General features: G+C 43.0%; 12 protein-coding genes across 12 annotated transcripts; 6 read left to right on the forward strand and 6 right to left on the reverse strand.

Moving 5' to 3' along the window:
- Window positions 1–2: 2 nt before the first annotated feature.
- Window positions 3–1,075, reverse strand: V1514DRAFT_329458 (cytochrome b5-like heme/steroid binding domain-containing protein). Its single transcript, XM_066927344.1, has 5 exons — window positions 778–1,075; window positions 650–707; window positions 523–591; window positions 399–463; window positions 3–344 (listed from the first exon to the last, which is right to left on the reverse strand). Exons 1-5 carry the CDS (start codon window positions 900–902, stop codon window positions 242–244), a joined length of 420 nt encoding a protein of 139 aa, XP_066783815.1. The 5' UTR covers window positions 903–1,075; the 3' UTR covers window positions 3–241.
- Window positions 1,076–1,905: 830 nt separating this feature from the next.
- Window positions 1,906–3,008, forward strand: V1514DRAFT_351788 (class I glutamine amidotransferase-like protein). Its single transcript, XM_066929466.1, has 3 exons — window positions 1,906–2,252; window positions 2,302–2,374; window positions 2,432–3,008. The coding sequence occupies exons 1-3, from the start codon at window positions 2,066–2,068 to the stop codon at window positions 2,925–2,927; spliced, it is 756 nt and encodes a 251-aa protein (XP_066783816.1). The 5' UTR covers window positions 1,906–2,065; the 3' UTR covers window positions 2,928–3,008.
- Window positions 2,657–4,613, reverse strand: V1514DRAFT_356229 (kinase-like domain-containing protein; the record flags this gene model as incomplete). Its single annotated transcript, XM_066929642.1, has 2 exons — window positions 2,657–4,474; window positions 4,531–4,613. 2 exons carry the CDS (start codon window positions 4,611–4,613, stop codon window positions 2,992–2,994), a joined length of 1,566 nt encoding a protein of 521 aa, XP_066783817.1. The 3' UTR covers window positions 2,657–2,991.
- Window positions 4,614–4,740: 127 nt separating this feature from the next.
- On the forward strand, window positions 4,741–5,308 carry V1514DRAFT_329465 (CENP-S associating centromere protein X-domain-containing protein). Its single transcript, XM_066927345.1, has one exon. The coding sequence runs from the start codon at window positions 4,816–4,818 to the stop codon at window positions 5,092–5,094; it is 279 nt and encodes a 92-aa protein (XP_066783818.1). The 5' UTR covers window positions 4,741–4,815; the 3' UTR covers window positions 5,095–5,308.
- A 38-nt stretch (window positions 5,309–5,346) lies between these two features.
- V1514DRAFT_329466 (uncharacterized protein) lies at window positions 5,347–8,383 on the forward strand. Its single transcript, XM_066927346.1, has 4 exons — window positions 5,347–5,943; window positions 5,995–6,459; window positions 6,516–7,248; window positions 7,301–8,383. Exons 1-4 carry the CDS (start codon window positions 5,566–5,568, stop codon window positions 8,305–8,307), a joined length of 2,583 nt encoding a protein of 860 aa, XP_066783819.1. The 5' UTR covers window positions 5,347–5,565; the 3' UTR covers window positions 8,308–8,383.
- An 806-nt stretch (window positions 8,384–9,189) lies between these two features.
- On the forward strand, window positions 9,190–15,012 carry V1514DRAFT_342283 (CCR4-NOT core subunit CDC39; the record flags this gene model as incomplete). Its single annotated transcript, XM_066929093.1, has 6 exons — window positions 9,190–9,430; window positions 9,493–10,138; window positions 10,197–12,603; window positions 12,655–14,566; window positions 14,631–14,809; window positions 14,890–15,012. 6 exons carry the CDS (start codon window positions 9,190–9,192, stop codon window positions 15,010–15,012), a joined length of 5,508 nt encoding a protein of 1,835 aa, XP_066783820.1.
- Window positions 15,013–15,471: 459 nt separating this feature from the next.
- V1514DRAFT_342284 (cytochrome c oxidase assembly protein PET191-domain-containing protein) lies at window positions 15,472–16,100 on the reverse strand (the record flags this gene model as incomplete). Its single annotated transcript, XM_066929094.1, has 4 exons — window positions 15,472–15,592; window positions 15,658–15,678; window positions 15,806–15,964; window positions 16,090–16,100. The coding sequence occupies 4 exons, from the start codon at window positions 16,098–16,100 to the stop codon at window positions 15,472–15,474; spliced, it is 312 nt and encodes a 103-aa protein (XP_066783821.1).
- V1514DRAFT_40779 (histidine phosphatase superfamily) lies at window positions 15,848–18,293 on the reverse strand. The gene is made up of 3 exons (XM_066930006.1): window positions 16,202–18,293; window positions 16,090–16,151; window positions 15,848–15,956 (listed from the first exon to the last, which is right to left on the reverse strand). The coding sequence occupies exon 1, from the start codon at window positions 17,862–17,864 to the stop codon at window positions 16,266–16,268; it is 1,599 nt and encodes a 532-aa protein (XP_066783822.1). The 5' UTR covers window positions 17,865–18,293; the 3' UTR covers window positions 15,848–15,956; window positions 16,090–16,151; window positions 16,202–16,265.
- An 8-nt stretch (window positions 18,294–18,301) lies between these two features.
- V1514DRAFT_329477 (Dynamin central region-domain-containing protein) lies at window positions 18,302–20,731 on the reverse strand. The gene is made up of 2 exons (XM_066927347.1): window positions 20,621–20,731; window positions 18,302–20,554 (listed from the first exon to the last, which is right to left on the reverse strand). The coding sequence occupies exons 1-2, from the start codon at window positions 20,657–20,659 to the stop codon at window positions 18,452–18,454; spliced, it is 2,142 nt and encodes a 713-aa protein (XP_066783823.1). The 5' UTR covers window positions 20,660–20,731; the 3' UTR covers window positions 18,302–18,451.
- Window positions 20,732–20,851: 120 nt separating this feature from the next.
- On the reverse strand, window positions 20,852–22,034 carry V1514DRAFT_40890 (uncharacterized protein). Its single transcript, XM_066930007.1, has 3 exons — window positions 21,979–22,034; window positions 21,473–21,929; window positions 20,852–21,417 (listed from the first exon to the last, which is right to left on the reverse strand). The coding sequence occupies exons 2-3, from the start codon at window positions 21,775–21,777 to the stop codon at window positions 20,937–20,939; spliced, it is 786 nt and encodes a 261-aa protein (XP_066783824.1). The 5' UTR covers window positions 21,778–21,929; window positions 21,979–22,034; the 3' UTR covers window positions 20,852–20,936.
- Window positions 22,035–22,156: 122 nt separating this feature from the next.
- Window positions 22,157–23,318, forward strand: V1514DRAFT_329481 (WD40-repeat-containing domain protein). The gene has a single exon (XM_066927348.1). It carries the CDS (start codon window positions 22,180–22,182, stop codon window positions 23,206–23,208), a length of 1,029 nt encoding a protein of 342 aa, XP_066783825.1. The 5' UTR covers window positions 22,157–22,179; the 3' UTR covers window positions 23,209–23,318.
- V1514DRAFT_305803 (PapD-like protein) lies at window positions 23,319–24,412 on the forward strand. Its single transcript, XM_066925660.1, has 4 exons — window positions 23,319–23,397; window positions 23,467–23,560; window positions 23,643–23,701; window positions 23,774–24,412. Exons 1-4 carry the CDS (start codon window positions 23,364–23,366, stop codon window positions 24,349–24,351), a joined length of 765 nt encoding a protein of 254 aa, XP_066783826.1. The 5' UTR covers window positions 23,319–23,363; the 3' UTR covers window positions 24,352–24,412.
- The last annotated feature ends 1 nt before the right edge of the window (window position 24,413 follows it).

Here is a 24,413-nt window from a genome sequence, read left to right on the forward strand (position 1 = left end):
CCTATATGAAAGTATTTGCCACACCATTTCGCGTTGGCGTTTCGCATGTACAAATAATGTATAGTTAATATAAGTTATAGATAATTGACGTGAAGGGTTATAACCCATTTTAAGGAAATTAAAATGTAAAAAAGAGACGCTACTCTTGATTATACTACATACTACATTAAAATCATTAATTATATTATCTATGTACTAAGGCTAAAATAAGGACGCTGCAATTGACAACAGAATGTTTTGTTTAGTCTGAATTGCCAGCAGACGTAGACTTGGAATATTGAAGATAGCCGTAGTAGCCGATACCGACCAAAGCAGCAATGATGGCGATGATGCTGAACGAGCTTCTAATATATACTTTGTTAGAGAATAGCTGTAAAAAAACACAGGCATAAACATACGATTCAGAGCTAGTCGAAGTGCTTGTGGACGTAGCAGCAAATTTCTTGGAATTCTTTGGCACTTCCTAAAAAGAATTTGTTAAAAACACAACATAGTAAATCATGCGTTTGACTATTTTCCTACCGATGGGTCTAAGTCGCCGACATGCAGCTTGTTCAAGATGTCTCTAGCTTCGTCGGAATGTCCCACGTCCTAAAAACCACGAGATAATTAGCATAAAGGTAGTTTATTAACCACAGGTAAAATGTACTTCGAAAGCATCAGTCGCGTCGATTCCGGCTGTGTCGATTAGGACTTCTTCGCCACCACTAATCAACCATTAGAAACCCAATTAAAAAACACAAAAATCGTCAATACAATAGAATATATGAAACATACGGATGCTCGTCGACGAATTTGGTCACATCGTAAACTTTGCCGTGAATGACCATCCACAAGTCATCTACTTTATCATGTTCTTTGACCTGGGCGAACGAAAGAGTGGCGGGTTGTTCTTCAGACATGCTATCAATTAATGGCAAGTAGTGCAACGAGTTCCAATGAAAGCGTATACGAAAAGATTGGCGTGAATTGTTGCAAATGAAGAAGATTTGAGTTACGAGGCCAGGTTTGCAAGTTTTGCAGAAGGTTTATACATTAGTAAAGTATATAATGGTTAGTTATGTAAAGATAGTTTGCCGGGGTTATTGGCGAATCTGCGAGCGCCAGTTTGTCATTTGTTATTAAGTCAATACAATACAATTAACTATGTAAGTCAGCCACAGTGTGTACACAGCAAACAGTACGAGGCCCATTGTTTAACGTCTGATTCGATATCGATTTGTCATGAATCAAAGCAACAGTATAAGTAGTCAATATGTTTAATATTTATGAATAATAGATGTTAGAAAAACTAAAAATTAAGTTTGTGAATTAGACTACTATTTATTGTTTGCAAGTTCAGGCACAAGTGTTTTAACGTAACTCTTTTACTCGAACATACAATAACATTTGTAAGGGTGACGCGCCTTATTTTTCACTTTGCAATGTTGTCAGAGTTCCCAAATGGAGGAAAAATATATCTTTTAATTATAATATAATCATATTAAGGCAAATATCTCTTAATTCGCTCGCCCTAATAGAATACCAGTCACGTGATGATTTTTTGCAGATATCGTATCCGCATGTATTTTCTTTGCAGATAATTTTGCGGATGCGGATGCGGATATTAAAAACCATGCAGATATCGTACCGTGAACAGCCCTAGTTATTCGTTCATAAACTCGGGCAACCTCTTACTCGTCTTGTGTTCGAATGAGTACCAAAAAAAACTTATCAGGGTTGGCAATGAAGAACTTATATGTGCGCCTATTCCACAACTGTTTTGTCACTGATCTCTTTTCATTGATTCTAGTCCTTAAACTCAATGTCTGTGGCTTGAACTTCAGAAATTCCTATGACCTTTAAATTAAACATAGCCATTCCATATATTATGTAGTAAACGTGTTTTGTTGTTTTACGACCATGGACGCTTTTCTTTTTACCTTGGCCCCAGCCGCGCATAACAATTCATCTATACACACGGCAATCGTAACCCACTATATTGACCAAATTATTGACTATCTCAAATTTATATTTGTCGGCCTAGGCTATAAAACTACAGAATACATTTTTGATTATTACGGAAATGCCTAAACAGCAAGTTGTCGTGGGCATTTTAGCTCTTCAAGGTGCTTTTGCGGAGCACAAAAATCATTTACAAAAAGCTGTCAACATTGCCAAACACGGTTCACCACTAGCTAGTGTTGATGTTATTATTCAGGAAATCAGAACTCCAGAGCAGCTGGCTCTTTCAGATGCGCTCGTATTTCCTGGTATGTTTTGAATTTTGAAAATTTCATAATCAGAATTAACTTCCGTAAGGTGGCGAAAGCACATCAATTAGTTTGATTGCCGAAAGTACTGGTATCCTAGAACCTCTGCGGAGATATGTCAGGTATACATTGCTCCAAATGCTGATTAAAGATGATAATATTAAATATCTGTATTTTAGGGTCGAGAAGAAGCCAGTATGGGGAACTTGTGCCGGCTTGATCTTACTTTCAGATGAAGCATCAAAGGCGAAGAGAGGAGGGCAAGAGCTAGTTGGAGGTCTCCATGTTCGCTGTCAAAGAAACCATTTTGGTAGACAGACGGAGTCATTTGAAAAGGAAATTAAACTTCCATTCATAAACGAAGAGTTGGAGGATCCGTTCAAAGCTGTCTTTATTCGAGCCCCGATAGTAGAGAAGTTATTGACATTACAAGATCGGCAAGTTGATGTTGAGTCTGAAACAGAGAGATTAGTCAAAGCTCCAATTTTTGATTATGATTCGAATGATACTACTCCCGTCGAGATAGTGGCGACTTTGGATGGTCCGGGTAGCGACATTGTTGCTGTTCGACAGGGAAATATTTTTGGAACGAGTTTCCACCCAGAGTTGACTCCGGATGTTCGCCTACACGCTTGGTGGCTCACCGAGTTTGTTGTTAAGCCATCGACTGATTAGTTCTTTCTAAAATTACGATAGATTGTCTTGTAAATATAACTAGATTTTGAAGTTGGAATAATTATTATTCAACCTCCTCGGTATACAAAATATCCTTACATGCCAATGCCGCTCTTTTAAAAAATGCTCTCCACTCTAAAGGATCCCCCTTTATTTTTGAAAATTCGATTTCTGTTAATCCTTGTAAATCCAACCGCTCGCGAAATGTAACATACCCCGACATCTTCATTTTTCTTCTGTCGTTTACTTGCATCAATACAGCCAATGAGTTGGCTTCTTTACTATGTGCCGGTAGACTGTCGATATCTGGTGTTGTGGCACGCAGATTGCGAAGCTCGACCAATACTCTGCGCATTGCCGGCTCTAACTTGGGTATTGCAAAAAAACGATTAATCGTATCCGGCGGACAAATATCTGCAAACGTGGTTGCGCCTTGAGCAAGTATCGTTGGAATTCGACTCCATTTAGTTTGTGAAAACTGAAGTAAAGAAATTTCGGTCCCACCTGGCGTGGAGGTAACTGGGGCCCTCTTTCTTGGACTCTCCACAATATCTCGCGTGACATATTCTCCGCCTTGACTAGCAAACCGCAAGTTTGCATCATTTAGCACAAGATCCGTTCCATGATCAAATTGAGATAATGAAACAAATCTCTGTTCGATAGGCCTAGTGTCTTCCTTAACTTTAACTTTTTCTAAGTTTAAATCAATGTGCATGTTCACCATTAGTTTCTGTGCCAAGAAAAGTGGATCTATGCATTGCCCTCGTCTATCCATATATCTATTTGTTCTGTATGCCCATGGGTGCTTTCGTAAATCATGAATTTCTCTTCTCTTTGATGGATCTAGTCTCAGCATTTCGCGTAATAACGATCGGACATCTGGTGACAATCTATTCCATGGGTAACTTGTTGACCGCCCGTTAAGCTTTTTGAACTCATGAAAATCGATGTCATCGTTAAGTGGAGCCTCCCATGGTGTGCATCCCGTAAGTAAAACAAACAGCAATATGCCACAAGACCAGAGATCAGATTTATCAGGTGCGTACGGTCGCCTTTTCAAAATTTCAGGTGCAACATACGGAGGACTTCCGCAAATAGTAGTCGACTGCCTAGTCTTCCCCTTATGTTTAAACAATGCCGCAAACCCAAAGTCAGAAAGCAGAAGGTTTCCACCGCCACTAAGCAATATATTCTCGGGCTTAATATCTCGATGCGCAACGCCTTGACCATGTAGATATTCGACAGCAGATAGCAGCTGCATAAAATACATTTGTGCAATTTCTTCAGAAATGCCAACGTCTGGCTCAATTTTGTCAAATAAGTCACCCCCTTGTGCAGCTTGCATTTTGATCCACAGCCAAGTCTCGTTTTCATTGTAGTCGTTAAAGTTAACAATGTGTCTGTGGTTTCGCACCAGTTTATGCAAACAAATTTCTTTTAAAAGATCGGTTCTTGTTAACCCGCCACGCTTTTCAGCCTCTTTTTTATTAATAAACTTGGTTGCAAACAAAAAGTTTCGTTCATCTTTAACACGGCATAAGTAAACCCTTAAAAGTATGTTAGTGCTGGATCGAATAAGATTATGATTGGATTGATATATTACGTCGCAAATGCTCCACGACCAATTACATGTAGAGTATTAAAATTTTCATTGATCTCTAAATCAGATGGTCTGTCGACATCCATCAGTATTCACGAAATGTAAATGTTTGCGAATGACGTGAAGTAAAAACACTGGTCGCTACGACAACGCGAGTTATTTACCCTACGTTCCGCGCGTAATCTGACCACGCGTTATCACGATTGCGTTTCATCCGCAACTATGCCAAATTAACAACTGTGACCATTTTTACATTGGATCCAAACGCACACGGATATTAGTTTTACAATGTCAGATGGTGGATCAGATACTGGTTTTCATGCTGGCGCTGTGAACATTAAGTTTAATCCTAAAACTGTGGCTCGACTGTTTGCAGAGAATTTCGAGCGACCAGAAACTAGGATTTCGGCAGCAGCAATAAATGCAAGTGCAGAGTATCTTAGAATATTTACCCGAGAAGCTATATGGAGAACAGCAAATGAGATTGATGCATCCGGGCAGAAGAAACGAACTATGGAGGCTTCGGATTTAGAGAAGGTGGCTGGAACACTTGTACTAGACTTTTGAGTCGAAGAATTGTTGGTTGAAATTTTCTTTGCAAAAGCGTGTCTTTTGAGTATTGAATTATGCCATTTTTATTATTATTGAGGGATATGACTATACGTTTAAATATACTAATAGTACCTTATATTCCAATTTTGCAATTTGTAGTTATAATTAGAAGATACATGTATAGAATGTTCATTTGAAATGATAATATAAAATCAATATGTAACAAATATTTTTATGATCCAAAGAATTTAAAAAAATACAAAAACCAGGAAGCACAAAACTTTTTCCTCGTTTTATTCGTACTGTAAAAGTGCAACCGCACGCGCTAGATCGAATGATTTTCACAATTGATTTTTTGAATAGAATTTGCAAAGATATAATAACCACGCAAATAACAGTCTACGAAATTTACGAAATTTATCAACTTCATGCATGTTTCAAGTTTTTGTAATTCGTTTTCTTTTTATGAGATGACATATATTGATTATGGTGCTATTCAATGATATTTGTGATCTGCTAGATGCAATAGAAAAGATTGATTTGGCTTCAAAACGGGCAGTGATACCTCGCGAACTGGTGTTTCAAAAACATGAATCTATTAAACATTGGTTTGAGAAATTTTGTGAAGAAATTTTATTATCTAGAGGTCAGAATAATGAGACCCAAGCATCAGCAGTGTTGTCGTGTCTGTTTCCAGAGCTGAGACCGGATAGGTCGACAAACACCAAAACAATTCAACTTGTAAACACAATTACTCGTGCATTGGGATTTAATGGAACTAATCGTGAAGCGATGATAATGTCAAGAGTGTTTCATCAAAAAGAAGAGTTGGCGGTAGTAGTTAATGAAGTCGTCGGAATGGCGGTACGGTTTTTTGCTCATTGCATTTGATAGAGTCGCGCTAACAAGGTATAGGAGCATAACACAAATACCAATAATGCTGTTACTGTTGAAGAAGTGAACAGTGTGATTACACAACTTGCAAGCAGTAGCAAGTTTTCGAGTGAAACTGTTCAGAAGAGCAATGTTGCAGAAGCTGAGCAGTTTAGACGGACTGATATTTTACGGCCAATATTTATTCGTTTAAAATCTCATCAAATAAAATGGTTAATACGAATACTTAACAAAAATTTGCTACCTGCAATAATTCCCATGGATTTCACCTTGGAGTGTTTACATTTCACATTGCCATACCTTTACGCATTTCATTCAAATATTATAATAGCCACTACTTTTCTTTACAAGTCTCCGTACGATTTGTTTTTAATACAGAAAAACATTGGACAGAGTAAGATTAAGCAATACAAGGAAGGAATTTTGAAATGGCTGAGTCCAACACTGTTTATACCAGTTCGAATCCCCTCATGTTTGAAAGCTCGGGTAAGACAGTATGGATTTGGATTTCTTTGGAATATGTTTTACTAACGGACATATAGAGATTGGAAGACGTACAAAAAGCGTGCGATTTTGATGACGCACACGCAGAAATCAAATATGACGGAGAAAGAATGCAAATTCATGTAAACGTGAATCCATTTACGATTAGGATTTTTAGCAAAAGCGGTAGGGACTCAACCCTTGATAGAAAAGGAGTGCACAAGTCTATCGTCATGGCGTTGACTGGGGAGCATACATCATTATATAACATAAAATCTTCAGTAATTCTTGAAGGTGAAATGGTAGTGTTTGATGAGAAGAAGCAAAAGATTGCCGAATTTCATCGCATTCGGGACCATGTCACTAGAGCTGGAGTCACAATTGATGCTCCATGCAGCATTTCGAAAAAATATGAACATTTAATGGTTGTGTTTTTTGACATGCTGTACTTAAATGGCATAAGTTTACTTTCTCAACCATATTCGGCGAGAAGAATGTTACTTGAATCAATAATAACTGAAGTTCCGGGATATTCAATGCTCGCCAAATCTACTAAAATCTGCCTGAAGAACGTGAAGGATTTGCAGGAAACATATGCGAGAGTTGTAGAAGATAAGTCGGAAGGAATTGTTGTGAAAAGATCGTCTGCAACATACATTGGCTCATCAATGGGCATTAATGGTCATCAATGGGTTAAATTGAAGAAAGACTACATTTCAGGCCAGGGTGATAGTGCAGATTTTGCAGTTGTAGGCGCTGCAATTGACGTGAATAGAAGTCGAGAGCTAAAATGTAAGTTTTCTGAATCACAACTTGAGTAATGCTGCTAATTCAACCCGAACAGCTGGCGTGTGCGTATATAACACATTTTTCTTAGGCTGCTTATTGAACAAAGAAGCGGTCCTTAGGTTTTCTGCACGACCGCAATTTCAGGTCGTTTCAACAGTATCTTTTGGGATCAACGAACAGGAACGACTCAAACTTCAAGAATACATTATATTGCACGGTCTTAGAATCCCGCCTGGAAATATGGATTATTTTATCGATCTGGGCTTGAAAAATGTTATTGAGATCTACTTTCAGTATCCCATCGTTTTTGATGTGTATGGTGGCAGTTTTGATAGGGCGGGCCAATCTACTACTTATGTGCTGCGATGGCCACGTGTGAGTAAAATTCAATGGGATAGAGACTGGAGAGACACTATTAGCTATGAAGAATTGCAGAATTTTGCAAGAGAGGCAATCGGTGTTACCAGGACGACATTCAATAGTTCCAATGAAAACGATGACATTCTGAAAACTTTACTTCAAGATAATGATACTACAGGAAAGAATGATGACACAACTGTACGGTCGTCGTTATGCCACGAAGACCTAGCAACATACGGCTCTTCTTATAAAATACTTTTAACAATAATGAACAGAGGGATTATTGTGTTCTCAAGAGCACTAAATGAGAGAAGATTGATAGGTGACATGTGCAAACGAGTGATGAATACAGTTCGACAACCAAGAGGCCTGCCTACTGAAGCAGACTTTGAGATGTTAGGTGGCAAAGAATGCAGCGACGATTCTGCATGCATTATTCTTATGGTCGAGCCAAGGAAACTATTGACGACAAAACGAGAAATTGAAAGGATTCGTAATTGGGTATCACATACCTGGAAAGTATCTTGTCAACACTCAACCCCAATTTCAGAGGACTCTTTGATTTCCGAGAAGCGTCATGAGGGCAATTGCTCTTTGTTTATAGCTGATTGGCACGTGCTGAGGGATGCATTAACAAAAAACGAAATTGAATTGTCGAGGTATATATTATTACACGATTTATTTTCGTCGGATATGAGTTAAGAGTATTTGTTTACAAGATTTAATTAAATGAGTTTGTGTATAATAAAAGCGAAGAGACGAACCATTAGCTCGCTGACAAAGTAAAGTTCAAGTCGGCAAACTGTTTTACTTTGTGGCAACGTAATAATGAAACTTAAATCTACCTGCACTTTACGCGCTTTTTTCTTCCCCCGACACCAAAACGAAAAAGTGGTGCACAGTATTTGATTTTTGGATTTCACTCAATCAAGTTTCTGTTATCTTTCATTCATCTCCATTCATCTCCTACTCCTTTCCCTTTTTAATATTTTTTTGGATCAGCCGTGAACCAGAAACATTAATTAAATAACATTTATAATTTGAATCGGAGAGCTATAGTCAGCAATTGATTTTTTGTGTTTCGTTTTCATTGCGCAAAATCAAGACTGCTAAACGACTCTCACTTTTCATATCTAACTATTCCTTTCTGTTTAAATCAAATTCGCCACGATATCGAGCGCAAATCGTCATCGCGCTTTATCGCGGCAAGCCGGATCAGAAATTTCTCCATCAAATTCTTCGTTGAGCGCGTCATCGCATAGAGATCCCCAAAGCCTTCAGCGCGCGTCTGCAAGTGCATCGGTGTCGGGGACCGGTGGAGGCGGTGGTGGAAACTCTACTAATCGACCTACCGAGCTCTCTAAGATTGTTGGCGCTCAAATTGTCGTATTAGTATCGACTATAAAAGAAGATAAGTGGGATACTACTATCAAACAGATCCGGCAGGTAAGTGATTGACGTTTAATCCCTGATTTAAAATTTGATTTGAGCTACAACTAACGGCTCGATTAGCTTTGCGATCAGAACGAACCAGAAGTATATCAGAAATATTTTCGGCGCTTGGTGTCCACAGCATCGCCAACGATGTCAAGGCCGCCAGACAATCCGGGTATTCGGCGACTACTCGCTGAAGAGGTCCGATATCTGTCTGTAAACCCACAACTAAGTTACAAATTTGCCGATTCAGTATTTACTACAGATAATGATGCTTTTAAAGGTTTTAAATTGCAACCTTTTTTTGATTCATTTAATCTCGATGACCTGCAACGAACAATTTTAAGTTTAAGCTTAGTGAACTCGCCGAATCAGGACTTCAAAAATCAAGGTATTTTTAAAAAGAATTTGGTTTACAACATGTGACACCTGGCGGCTAACAGGTTTCATTAGCTTCGGAGGTTTTGGCAAATTCTTTTATTTCATTTCTCAACATTCTTGGCGACCCTGTCCAATATGCCAACGTACTTACTGATGACAAGGTTGCTGAAATTCTTAAACAATATACATCAGAAATTGTTCCACAATTTTTTACACTGTACAACAAATACGATCTTGCAGTCGCTGCTAGAAATCGATATGAAACTGTGCCTCAAGCAGTGGCTGAAGTAGTCGAAGAAATCGAAAACAGCTTTAGAAATAAGGAATCATTGCCGAACCTGATTCAATATTTTGTTAGCACACACAGTCACGATAACAATCTTATTGTTAAGATTGGTACCATTGTTTCAAAACTGGGATTACTGGATGAGTTTATATTCATTAAATCTTACTTTTTTGTGTTAGATTTGCTCACTACAGTGTCGCGGTTAGGCCAACTGCGGATAGAAGAGCCTCTGAAAAAGTTGTTGGAAAAAGATGGCCAAGATTTTGCATTGGGGATTATTGATTTTCTAGACACAAAATCATCTTCGGAGTATGCATTTCAGCAGCAGTTACAACAACGACAACAAGATCCCAGTATAACAGTCGAAAAGGCATCCACGACTACATTACACGTTCAAGATGTGTTTTTACTTTTGAAGCTATTAGTCACCCAGTAAGTAATATTTTATTAATTTTATATATGGTCGTTTCTTAAACTAACAATTATAAAGAAATATTCCGAATGAAGCTGTTGGTAGATGGCAGAACGTGCAAGCTCAGTGTATTCAAACCTATCCACGATTAATTAACTTTGGCCGAGGTCATGATGCAGCAATTCTTACGAACAGTGCTCAAAATTCCTTCGCTTCGGAAGTCGAAAAGCAGATGAAGTTTTATTATCAAAAAATGTATGAACAGGAAACTACAATTAGCGAAGTTATAGGATTGCTACAGAGATTAAGGGTATCTGATGATCCAAGTGAGCAAGATATTTTTGCTTGCATGGTTCATTCGTTATTCGACGAATACAGGTTTTTCCCAGACTATCCGTTGTCAGCTTTGGCCACAACGGCGGTTTTGTTTGGGTCAATCATTCAGTTTCATATTGTCGAGGAAATTCCATTATCTATCGCTTTAAGATTTGTCCTTGAGGCTCTTAAGCAGCCACCAGATGCGAAAATGTTTAAGTTTGGTCTGCAAGCGTTAATGCAGTTTCAACAGAGACTCCAGTCGTTCCCTCAATACTGTGGACTACTTCTGCAAATTCCGTCACTAGAATCAGTTCAACCTCAGCTAATTGCAAAACTGAGAGAATGCGTATCTAAGCCTGAGCTGGATACAAACACGAATGGGTCAGAGCCTCCGCCACCGCCAGCCTTCCGTGCATTGCATCTTGATTTAATTAGTTTATCAGACGAAGAAGAACCAAACGAAAACTTAAAGGATAAAGCGCTTTTCCTTGTCAACAACTTGGCACAGAGTAACGTTGAGCCAAAATCGCGGGAACTCAGAACAATCTTGGAAGACAGATATCATCATTGGTTTGCCAAATATTTAGTTGAATCTCGTGCCAAACTGGAACCAAACTATCACAATCTGTATATTCAAATGCTTGAGGTTATTAGCAATGTGCATCTGAATAGGCAGGTTTTGTACATTACTTATTCAAGTATTATTAGTTTATTAAATTCTAATGAGACAATTGGATCGTCAAGTGAGCGCGGAAGACTAAAGAATTTAGCAGGCTGGTTAGGTCTCTTAACTATTGCGCGCGATAAGCCGATCAAACACAAAAACATCTCGTTTAAGGATTTGCTCATTGAAGGGTTTGATTCCAGCAGACTTATTGTTGTTTTGCCGTTCACTTGTAAAGTTTTGGAGCAAGCAGGATTATCGCGAGTATTTCGGCCTCCAAATCCTTGGTTGATCGGTATTCTTAAGCTTATGGTTGAATTATATCAGTTTGCGGATTTGAAGCTCAATTTAAAGTTTGAGATTGAAGTTTTATGCAAGAACTTGAAACTTGAAATAGATACCATTCAGCCCTCGTCAATTATCAGGGACCGGCCGCCGAAAAATGAGTTAATCGACGGTCTTGGACTTAATCAAGACTTGGATCGCTTGTCGCTTAACTATAATAGGGCAAGCAGTCGTACTGGCTTGCGACCGGGGGATGTATTAAATGAATCTTCAGGATTTTTTGTTCAAGAAGTGGCTGGAACTACAATATTTGCCAGTCATGCTAATCTTAAGAAAATTCTTTTGCTTGCAATTGAGAGATCGGTTAAGGAGATTCTTGGGCCCGTGGTTGAACGGTCAGACACGATTGCTCAGATTGCCACAAAGGAGCTTATCACGAAAGATTTTGCGCTTGAAGGCGATGAGAAAAAAATGCGCTCGGCTGCTCACAACATGGTGCATCAACTTGCCAGCAGTTTGGCGCTTGTAACTTGCAAAGAACCACTTAGGTTGAACATTGCGAACACGCTACGCACGTTATTGGCATCTAATGGATATGCGGAATCCATGTTTACGCCAGAGATTTTCAATACCGCGGTTAATGACCAACTTGACAACGCATGTGCGGTTGTGCAGAAGGCTGCCGTGGAGAAGGCGTCACTTGATATTGACCAACAATTGGCACCTGCGTACCAACTTCGTCAGCGTCACCGTGAGGTTCGACCGGGTCAGTCGTTCGTAGACCCGCAAGCTTCGCGGTATGCAATGTCACTTCCGGACCCGTTCAGGTTGAAGCCTGGCGGTCTATCTCGGCAGCAACAGACTGTATACGAAGACTTTGGCAAATTTAAACTGGGTACATCAACGGCAGAACTTTTTACGCTCGCAGATATGGACCCGCAATTGACCGCATTGCTGCAAGCTCCACCGCCGCCTCCAGGCGCACAACAGCAACCACTGCTGCCGCAATTGACCGCATCTCAACGCCATGCGTTGCTGCAAGGTCAGCAACAACGAGTCGGTCTGCCTGGTGTGCTTACTCAACAACAAGCTGATATTTTGGCACAACAGCAGCCAGGTAGTGGGCCAGTAGTTGCTCAGGGCCAGTCGCCAGCATTTGCACAGCCAGATCTTGCTCGTGGAATCAAGGGCGCTGAGAATTCTCTTAATTCCGTAAACGTATGTAAAGGGAATGAAATTTGTTAATTGCTTACTAACATACTATATTAGGCCTTGGTGGATTCGTTTCTCGCACTCACAAAAGATGCGTCAGAAACATCGATTGATCAGCTTTCTGCAGATCACAGAATTAAGTTAAGCATTGCCAACATTTTGAATGCGGTTAATCGACATCCATTGCGAGATTCAATGATTTTGCGTACGTCACAGATTACGGTTAGCATGTTGTTCACTAGCGCGGAGACTCAATTACAACGAGAGGTTTTGGCTTATTTGCTTGCCCGGTTGTGTGATTTATCGACCGGTACCGCCAAGGAGGTGGTTTTATGGTTAATTCATTCTGACGACGAGCGCAAGTTTAACGTCCAGGTCATGATCACGTTGATGAAGATAGGATTGATTCATCCGCAGGAACTAGATCTTACCTTGTCCAAGCAATTGCAAACCGGCCGCAGTTCAGTGGTTCAGTTTGCCGCGTCATTGATTCACGATGCGGTTGTCAGGCAGCCACCATGCGCGCTACGAACTGATTTCACTGGTTGCATTGAAACGTTGGAAGCGCTTGCTGCTGCGCCGACTGAAGATCCAACCGCGCAGCAAGTACTTGAGTCTTTGTCTGTGATTGAACCAGTCGCATTTGCCGCAACATCGGATGTGGCATCCATGAAAGATCAAGTCAAGTATATCTTTGCCGAATGGGTTCGTCTTACGCAACACCCGGCCAGCAATGATAAGATGTTGTATTCATTTATTTATCAAATGTCTGCGCATGGATTACTTGATGAAGACAAATACTTGGGATTGTTTTTCCGATCCGCAATCGAATTTTGCACGGATGCGTATGAAAAGGAGTATGTTACTCGACTGGGCCAACCTCAGATTGCGTTGTTGCCTAAGGAATCTTTTATTGCGATTGACGCATTGGCTCGATTGGTGATTATTCTTGTGCGTGTGCATGAGGATGGCGATCAGACTAAGAAAATGCAATACCTGCGTGGCGTGTTGAGTGTTTTCTGTCTTGTGTTTGCTCATTCGCATGAGACCGAGCAAGAATCGTTTAATGGACAGCCATTTTTCCGATTGTTTTCGAGCATCTTGTGCGAATGGATCGAGATTGAAGAATTGCAATCTGCTTCACACCGGCAAGAGTTTTACGTGATTTTAGCCGACGTGTTTAAGGCATTACAGCCGTTGGCGTTCCCAGGGTTTACGTTTTCATGGATGACGTTGATTTCGCATCGTATGTTTATGCCCAAGATTTTGAAAGTCGACAACAAGACCTCGGCGCCAGTTAACGAGGCAAGTTCCGTCAACAGCGGCAGCGGGTGGCCCGTGTTTGTCGAATTGCTAGAAGCATTACTCAAGTTCATTGGCAGTCATCTTGTCGGCCACGAGATTGAAGACAAGATTAAGCACGCATACAAGGGTACGTTGCGCATCACGTTAGTCCTGCTGCACGATTTTCCCGAATTTTTGGCTCGCTATCATTACCGATTGTGCAATGCGGTTCCGATCAGTTGCATTCAACTGCGCAACTTGATCTTGAGCGCGTTCCCACAGAACATGACATTACCGGATCCGTTTGCGCCCGGGTTTAAAGTTGATCGGTTATCGGAGATTCGTCAAGATCCGGTGATTTCATTGGATGATGCGGCTACGGATTTGCAAAAACTTGGCTTGAAGAAGTTTGTTGACGCGTATTTAAAATCTGCGGCAACGACGACGGCTGGCGCGCCGTCATTGAAAGGACTGGTAAAAGAGTTAATCATTAAGCCGCGCACGGAAATGGGACTCGGGTTTGACAAGGTGACCACTAACGTGCTTGCCTTGAATGCAATGGTGTTGTACGTGGGCATGCAGGCCGTGGCTGAAGCCAAAGCGGCACCGGATGCTGCCGTGTTTAATGCCAAGTCAGCGCATGTCACATTTTTAACCAACTTGATTTTAGAACTAAATCCTGAAGGTATGTATAATGATGGAGGGAAATATTTAAAGGTAAAGCGCAAATTTGTTGATGAAAAATTTAGGTCGTTTCTTCTTTTTAACTGCCGTAACGAATCAGTTGCGGTATCCTAATAGTCACACGTACTATTTCTCTAGCTTGTTGTTACACTTGTTTGGGTCGGCACCACAAGAACAGCAAGACATTCAGGAACATATCGCTCGTGTGTTATTAGAACGGCTGATTTGTCATCGCCCGCACCCGGTAAGTTTTTAAACTTTACGTGTCTAATTTTTTTTTTTGGTGGATGTTGACTAATGACAAAATAAAATTGTGATTATTAGTGGGGATTGTTGATTACGTTTTCAGAACTCGATTTACCGTCAAACTTTGGGTTTTTTGACGTGTTCCGAACCGCTGCCGCGTCCGGCGCCGGAAGTGCTGGTGCAGTTCGCGGCGTGGAGTAAATAAAAAAAAAAATTTACATGATGAGTTTTTGTGGTTTGCAAACTTAGATTGTCATTTCATTATTATTATTATTATTATTTTTTTTTTAAATTATCGTTAATTCGGGGATGAGGGTTTGAAGACCTTGCTAAATGTATTTGGTTTTATAGTTTTTTTCTTTTTTTTGACTCATGATTTGTTTTAATGTCTTTTTTTTTAAAGTGTATAGTTACATGCCTGTTATTATTATTTTGTTTTTTTATTCATTATAAATAAACGATCTTTGTATAAGTAAATAATTTATTAAACAAACTCCAATCGTTGCTCCCGCACCCCTTAGCCCTTTAAAAAAAATTTCAAATCTCCGTTTTATTTACACAAAACACAAAACAAAAAAAAAGGAAAATGAGTAAACCATATAAAAAAAAATTTTTTTGGGGTGGTCGTGTTTTAACAAGTTTTTTTTTTTTTTTTTAATTTTAAAATGATTTTGAACCTTTGGCGAGTTCAACCGCGGGATCAAAATTACCTGCCACGATGCGATCATAATCTGCATCGTATAAGCCAATACTTAATGGTCCATTGCCACGAAATCTTTTCCTGTAGTTTAAAAAAAGAACATTATTCACGCAAAAACTATACACAAGCGTGTGGGGGGTATTTACCTCATATCAAAAACTCCTCTCCTAAGAAAATAATCAAGTCAGCATTTTTATGAAACAAAAAAAAAAAAAAATAAATAATTTAGGTCTTTCGAAATAATTTTGGGGCATGTGGTATATATTTTATTTTATTTTTTTTGTTTCGCATTACCTGCACTGAGCGTAGCTCTTCATTCGTAATAAGCATTGCTTCGGCAAATTCTCTCTTAATTCTTCGTTTTGCAGGCATTCGGTCACGGTATGTCGATCAACCATGACGCATGGTGATCGTTGCAGGCAAACTGCTAATCCAGTCCTGATATCTTTGCAACTTGATTTTTAGGTTAGCTTGTTATTTTAAATGATGATTTTTATGTTGGGTTGGGTTGGGTTCCAACAATGAGCTAGTTGAAGTAAAAATTGCACACAAGAAAAATGAGTAGCAAAAAAACATACCTTGAACCCATTATTGATGATCAACAGGTCTTCTATTCTTCTGAATGACGTGTTCAAATGTACTTCGGGGGTTAAATTGATTAAAAAATCATTAAACATATATAGTATTTACCCGGCTTAACTGTAATACAATTATGGTTTTATAGGTTACACACGTCTTGTGAATTGTTACGTAATCAGGCTTGAGGCTTGACCATCTGCACGCTGTCATCGTCGTCTTGTCCATGATCATGACGATTCTGTCGCCGTTGCTGAGCCACGGCAGAATATTCCTGAGCTATCGAATCATTATCTAATACGGGCTTGCCCAAATTTTGCCTGCATTCGCGTTCCCAATCTCTAGGAATGAACTCGTTAACCGCAGCTTCAAACTGTTGCAACGAGCATAACGTTTTGTCGGTCTTGTAATATTTCGCACACGAGGGTAATGTTAGCGGCACGTCGTTGTAAGTTAGCCTGACGTAGTAGTTTGGCGGCGTGGTAGAAGTAGTGGTGATGGTGGTCGGCGTGTCCGCAAACAATTCGAATCTAAGGTCGGACGTGAACGGCGGCCAGGTATTATCAAACACGCGCAATGCCGATAGGATGGACGCAATAGTTGTATCATGTGAAGCGTAGAGTGCTAGTTTTTCAGGCTTTACCTGTGGCTGCGGTTGCGATCTCCAAAATGGCAACCATAGCTTGTATGATGCCGATGGTTCGATATTCGACGCCGTGTGAGCAGCAGCAGCTGTCTTGATGCGGTACAAGAAATCACCAACCAAAGCACCGACAGCCAAGCGGCGGTATTCAGCCGATTTCTGCACGCCAAGGTACCATTCGTCCACTACTGCGTCACGGATCGTGGCCACGACGTCGGCACGTTTAAACCCGTCCGGCAAATCGACGCCATGCGCAACGCAACTAGACACGGTATCAAAAATGCCTGACGCGCGAGGCGAGCCGTCGATGGCGACTCCGTCGGGCACGGCATCACGAACCGCGCCGGACACGCCGTCCTGGCGGGCCAGGATCGGGTTCCATCGACTGGCCACGATTTCAGCAAACATGAAGCCCAATTCAGACAAGCGCTTGCAATTTTCATCGTTTGGGTATGAATTCTCTTGCGGGAATAACCGAGTGAAAATGGTGGGTCGTAATCCATCGCGCAATGTGGGCGGATATAACGCATGTAGCAACGACAGTAATGTCTCGTTTGAACGAGAAATGTGCGATGACCGAAAATAAAAAAAAGACGGGTCGCTGAATCGGTCGGGCAAGAAATTAAGCTTGTCAACATACAACCACCTCAAGCGCTCGCCGAGAATGAATCCGGTTCGGCGGCCAAGATCAGTCAATTCACCGAGCATGCACAGATTGTCCGTAGAAAAAGTTGACGACAATTGCGGTGACCGGCCCGTGCCGGCGTGCGCAGGCACTGGAAGGTTGAACGGTACATGCTTGGCCACGGATTCCAGCTTGCGCACGTACTCGGCTGGCACGATATTTTGTCCGCCGGCGGAACCGTGCTCGTCGTTATTGTCACTGGCAAAAGGCAAGTTAACAATTGCATGCGTAAACCGTTGCGCGATCGTGCAATAAGGCCAGAATGGTGCCAAACCCCATGTCTGGAACCGGGCCCGGACCGGCGTGCGCTCACCGTGACGAAACAGGATCTGCGCGTTCACGAGTTCGAGATCGGCAGGGTATAACGAGACTAATTCGACATCGGTCGGCAACGGCGGGAAGTGTCGCGACGGATGCGCGTTGTTTGGGTTCGGAGGCAATGTGGCCATGATGGTGTGTGCATGCAACTTTACTAACGTGACAAGTCGACGCCGTCGTCGTGATTGATCACGGAGGGAAGGTGATGCCGTTTTGCTTTATTTAATTCAGAACGTGTGCAGCCTGTGATCACGTGAAGACACATTATTTTGTATTTTTTTTTGTGACGTATTTTGTAATTTGGTATGGACAATGGACATGCAGAAAGAAACGGCTGCTTAGTCGGACAGCATCAGATGCCATTCCAGAGGTCAAATGGTCGGCGCAAGTGAAACGATACTTGTCGCAAGGCCAGTGGTAGTTTGAAAAAAAAAAAAAAATATTGTAAATATGCCTTAAGCCTGTATTTTCCTGATCTTGTTCAAACAGATTTTTGTATAATTGCTGTATCGTTGTTTTCTTTAGATGGATATAATATATAATCTTGAATTAAAAAAAAAAAAAAATGTAGCTTAAGTAGTTATATATATTTTATATATATTTATATATAGTTATAGACTATGTTCCACACCAATTATTATACGACAATAACAAAACAATTCAATAAACGTTTAAAGTAAAAAAAGAGAATTAAAAAGAAAAAAAAAACAATACAATTCTAGTTGACACCGGTGACAATCTCGCTGGCGGTTTGCAAGCTATCAACCATTTTCTGTACTTCCTTCCGCCGGTTAACCGTAAAGTCAGACTCACGTAACAGGTCGTCCAGCACGTCAGACTTGTAAAGCTTCTCCAACAGTTCTCGTTGCATCCCATCCTTGGAATAAGTTACCAAGTTAAGCATGACGGCCTTTGGTACCATGTCAATCACGGTACGCTTGACAATATTAAAATATGACGAGATCAGTAACTTGATAACCTCGGTCTCTGCGGTCTCGCGTTCAGATAACACGCCAGATGCTTTCAACACTGCTGGTGGGGCTTCCATGGCAGCCATTTTCTTTTTGTTTTTGGTGGCAAAGAACGAGTTGAAAAACCCGCCGTTTTCATCACTACCGTAGCCACCAGGCAGGACCGGTGACGCCGAATTAGTTAATCCTGCCGGATCCTTAATGTTAGCACCCGGTGGCAATGGCTTTCCAGTCTTGGGGTCAACCTGAACCGGCTTACTGGCTTGCATGCGTTCAGACACGATTGCCATGGCTCGATGACCAGATAAGAAATCTGGGTGACCAGTGTTGATGTACGAGGCCTCCATGTTTACCAAATCCTGCACGAGCTTGTTTGTAGGCACCAGTGATAGCTTGAAAAAATTAATAACAACAGACAATAAACGTTCCTTAAGAACCGGGTAGCGCTTGTAGATTGGCTTTTGCAAAATTTGCGACAAGATGCGAACGAGCTCATCGTACACGAGCGTGACACACTTGAGCGAGGGATCATCAAGTCGCTTGATTTGTTGCTTGACGATGACTTCAAACGCGGTCGTGCCAACAAACAAGGCCGGTGAAGAACCAGACGAATTATAAAGAATCGTGCGAATGTCAACGTCCTTGACCTGATCGAAAGGGTCGACCGCCTTGACACCGTTGGAGTAGAGCTCGTGGAACACAAACGAAATACGGGCACCGCCAGACAGTTCGAGTGACGACAACTCTTGAGAGTTACCATCAAGAATGGTGCGATACTCACTGCAAAATTCGGTAATCACGTTAAGTACAATGTTTGCCGACGTGCCCAACGAATTATCACCAAGCTGGGCCAGTTCAAGTTGGTATTTGGACAACGTGGATTGAATGCGGCTCTTAATATCGGGCAAGGTGGCCTTGATGTGATGCATAAGAATCATGTTGAGCTTGCGTGCCAGAAATGGCGTACCGCAGTATTGAGCCTTTGCCCTGTACGACGAGTGGTTTTCAAAAAAATTGCGTTCGTGTTCGAGAGCGGACGAAATGGCCTTGCCCTGTTCGATATCCCGTTGACCACGATTAATCACTGGCACGTATCCGAGCCTGAGCGGGATGACGCGGCCGGCCAAGATGTCAACCACGTCGGTTCCCTGGTCCATAAGGTCGACCTTGGTTAACACGCCGATCGTGCGCGTGCCTTCGGGATCGACCTCGCGAGCCAATTGCAAGCCATCAGAGTTGGCCAAATCCGTGTTTGCAGCCGTGACGGCGAGAATGATTGCATTGGGCTTGGTGATGTACTTGAGAACCATGTCACGGATGAGTCGTTCAATGTCCTTTGGTTGATCACCAACCGGCACCTTTGTCAGACCGGGCAAATCAACCAACGTGAGCGTGAGCACGTTGGGGGAGAAAATGCGCAGGTTAATGGGCGTGGGCGAAATGCCGGCATTCGTGCCGGTCTTTGACTCAGTCTCGCGCACGATTTCTTGACGAATCTTGCTGAAATCGTAAATTTTTTGTCCTGGCAAGTGCAAAAACTCACCCCATTCATCTTGATTAGCAGCCGAGTCAGAAGCTGTTGCGGCAGCAGCTGCAGAAGCCGCACTACTGTCGCCGTTAGCATCCGAACCAGCGCCATTGGTGGTGGCGGCGGACGATGACGACTTTGGCCGGTTAATCAATTGCAGCACGAGCGGACGACGAGTGACAATGCCGGTGCCTCTAGGAAGAAAGTCCCTACCGACAATGTTCTCGAGCACGGACGATTTTCCCGAAGATTGAGACCCGACGACGGTGATTTGTGGAAGGTCGATAGGGTTGGTGGTGGGCCCGAGGGTCGCAAACGCGTCCTGGCAAACCGCAGGTCAGATGGCAGCAATTGAGAAAACTAGTAAACCCATAAGCAACAAACATACCTGCAGACGGTTAACGGTAGAGATGAGATGCTGGTCCATGGATGAGAGTGTTCTTGACGATGGAACGAGGGAAGTGCGGACGGGACAAAGTGTGGTTGTGGATAAGATTACGGCCGACGATTTTGGTTCTGTGCGCACGGTGCGCATATTTGAGCACGCCGGCGCACGTTAGGTCCCGGCATGCAGTGAATGGCGAATTGCCAGCGTGCGTGTCTACGACGGATGGGTGGGTCATGAAACGTAATTAGAGCAAAAAGAAACTATAACAAAAAAATAAAATAAATACTTTACAAGAATGGTTATTTTTGCTGTGTAGTTAGTTAGGGTTCGTCGTCATTGTTGTTGACGTGATTGGCATCGCCTTGCCGGCATCATCGTCGTCGCCGTCGTCGTCGTCCTTGTCCCGAAACACAATGTTTGCCTCAAAAAACCGCAGCGCGGCCTGGGGAGCGCATGCGTACATGACCGCTGCGTCCACATCGCGACGAGAGCCAGACTTGAGTGCCAACCGGAACACGAGCGTGCCGTCACGAGCTTGTGAGATGCCTGCGACCTCAGCCACGTCATGTTCCGCAAAAGGCGTGTTGATGGGTATGGATGCAGGACTGGTGACAGGTTTAGGACTAGTGGCAAGATCATTTGTCGTCGCCGCTGCTGACGTCGCCGTTGTGGTCGTGCTGGTGCGAGCCCGCTTCCGTTTACGTTTAGAACCAGTCGCTGGCCGTTTCTCCTGGGCCAGAATCGCGTCGCGACCTCCGTTAGCGGCAAAATAGTCTGTCAACAGCTCGGGCGAACCCCTAAAATTCAAGTAAATTAGAAAGAAAAAAAAAAAAAAAATTTAACTGCACCCACTCCAAATTTGCTTCCTTTTCCCAAGTATTGTCATCCTCGTTCGTAAAGCCCTTCCACTGAATCAAAAAGAAAATCCGACCTCCCGAGACCATGTGTGACAGGATCTGCTCGACTTCATACTCGGCGTCCTCAGTCGGCGTGTTGTATTCTTCCTCATTATCGTTTTCGTTTTCTTCATCAGGTTCCGGCAGCGACTGTATGTGCTGCTGCTGCTGTGCTTGCTTTGAAGCTTGCTTGTGCGTTTGCTTCGATTTGTGTGCCTGCTTCTGCTTCAGCTTGTCCTTTTCCTTGTCCTGCTGGCCCATGCTGGCCGTGTTCGCGTCAATTGCGTCAATTGCGTCAATCGTGTCGGTCGCGTCGGTCGTGTCGGTCGTGTCGGTCGCGTCGGTCGTGTCGGTCGTGTCGGTCGTGTCGGTCGTGTCGGTGCCTCGCTTAAACGGCAAATAACCCAACAATCCTACTAATCAGTCAACAACAGGCCCCACTGCACAATCACAAATCCATACAGGCCTTACTTGACATGAACCCTCACGTGGCGGCAAATGGTTTGAGCATAACCTCGTCGTGGCATTGCCAGCCATGGTCTTTACAAAATCCCAATACATCACCGTCGCAATCATTACCCGGACTCACCCCTGAATTTTTCGATAAAAAAAAAAAAAATATTCACAGATGCTCAGTCCAAACACGTCCGTTCATCTCTACCAATGGCTGACCCGGAGCACAAGGTGGCCTCGCCATTATTGCGGATAATTACTGGCTCATACGAGCATCATTTGCTGTGCCTGTCACTGGCCCTGTCATCGTCGTCGTCCCTGTTCACGCCTGTGTTCCACTTCGCGCCTCACGCCGCCTCGATTCGGGCCCTGGCAACCAGCAAGCGGTACCTGGTTTCTGGTTCCAACGACGAGCACATTCGCCTGTATGATTTACAGAAGCGCAAGGAGATTGGCACATTGATGCACCACACAGGTTCGGTATCGTGTTTAGTATTTGTCGGCCCCACGACAGGCAAATGGCTACTGTCTGCTGCCGACGATGGCAAGATCCTGATCTGGCGAACAAAGGACTGGGAAGTGCTCGCTGAACTCACCGGCCATAAGGGTGCGATTAATGACTTGGCGGTGCATTTTTCTGGCAAGATTGCCCTGTCAGTCGGAACCGACCGCACGTTGCGACTATGGAACCTCATGACCGGCAAGAACGCGTCCGTGCTCAAGCTCAGGGCTGAGCCATTACAGGTAGCCTGGAACGCGCGCGATGGGTCGTCCTACGCAGTTGGCTTCCACCGCAAAATCGTACTTTACGACACGGCGTCCAGTGTCGTGTTGGCCGAAGTCGAGTTGGCGTCTACGTTGTACAAGTTGCGGTTCCACGACGACCACCTGGTCGTGTCCGACGCGGCCGGCGCCATCACGTTCCGCAACGCAACTGACCTGTCGGTTGATTTTTCCTTGGTCGAGCACAAGACTAGGGTCAAGGACTTTACTTTTTACGTTACGTCTGACGCGCCGTTCACGCAGGCCACCACGTTGCTCGTGTCGGCGTCTTCTGACGGCACGATCGTCGTGACCGACCTTGCCCGCAGGCAACCGGTCGCAGTGTACGCCACTGGCGAGCGCCTGAACTGCTTGCAGGTCGTATCTGAGCACGTGGAGAAATACGAGACCAGAAGGCCTGCGGATGACTCTGACGAGTCCGCTGACGAAAATGATGACGATGATGATAGTTCGTAACAAATGTATACAAGTCACCAATGTAAGGATCTCGTACCCGAGCATCACGTGACTGGTGATTGCCAATGCACCGCTTGCGCGTTCAGTAATATTCTTCCCACCGTCAATCCCATTGGCAAATCCTTCTCCTAAACCCCCCATCTCGTTGCTGCATTATGGAAGTGACTCCGTTGATTCTTGAATTTCATGGTATGCCAGTTTTTTTTTCTATTTGCCTTGAATTGCATTGCTCTTCATGTTGACGGTTCGTCATGCCAGCCCCGTTCACGCGCACGAATACGCGGCATATCCATCTGCAGAACACCACCGACGTGCCGATCGCGTTCAAGGTCAAAACCACGGCTCCAAAGTTGTACGTCATGTCGTTTTCCCACTTGCTTGTTGGCTTAAATGCGATCGAACTCACGCTTTACTGTTTTTTTCATTTGCTACAGGTACTCGGTCCGTCCAAACACGTCCCGGGTTGAACCTGGCCAGCGCCTTGACGTCTCAAGTATGATTATCATATCTTTTTTTTTTGTCATTTATCGTGCATTCATTGTTAACCTATATTTTTTTATTTCAGTCACGTTGCAAGCATTCAAAACTGAATTATCTCCAGACTATCAATCCAAGGACAAGTTTCAAGTTCAAACCATCGCGTTAAGTTCTGAACAGGATCAGCAATTGCAACAACAGGACTTGCCGATCGCCGATTTTTGGGCTGGCTTGGATGACACTGCCAAATCACAAATTAAAGATGTTAGAATAAAAGTTCATTACGTTTTCAATGACGACTCGAACGTTGCTGCCGGTAGTAATGCCGAACCAGTGTCGCCTGGTCAGGAAAAAAGCTTTGACACGCCACATGCCACCGCTGCTGCCGCCGTGGCTGCGGTTGCTGCCGGAACTCCGACGCCGTCAAACAACTTGGCTAGCACGATTTCTTCTCAAGAAGATGATCATGACGAGACTGCTGATTTGAAGGCAACCATTCGCAAGCTCGAACAAGAACTTGAACGGGCAAAAGAACCAGCAACCGTGCCGTTGTCGACCACTACCGACACTACCAACAAGGCCCCTGTGGTTTCTAGTGGCGTGCCGTTCCACACTGCCGCGTTGTTATGTCTTATTTCATTCATTCTTGCCTGGCTATTCTTTTAGATACAATTCTTTTTTTTTATTTTCGTGTACAATTCTTTGGCTCAATATCCAAAAATAAATCG

This window comes from Lipomyces japonicus, assembly GCF_038497905.1.
Source record: "Lipomyces japonicus strain CBS 7319 unplaced genomic scaffold V1514scaffold_15, whole genome shotgun sequence".
NCBI classification, from domain to species: domain Eukaryota; kingdom Fungi; phylum Ascomycota; class Lipomycetes; order Lipomycetales; family Lipomycetaceae; genus Lipomyces; species Lipomyces japonicus.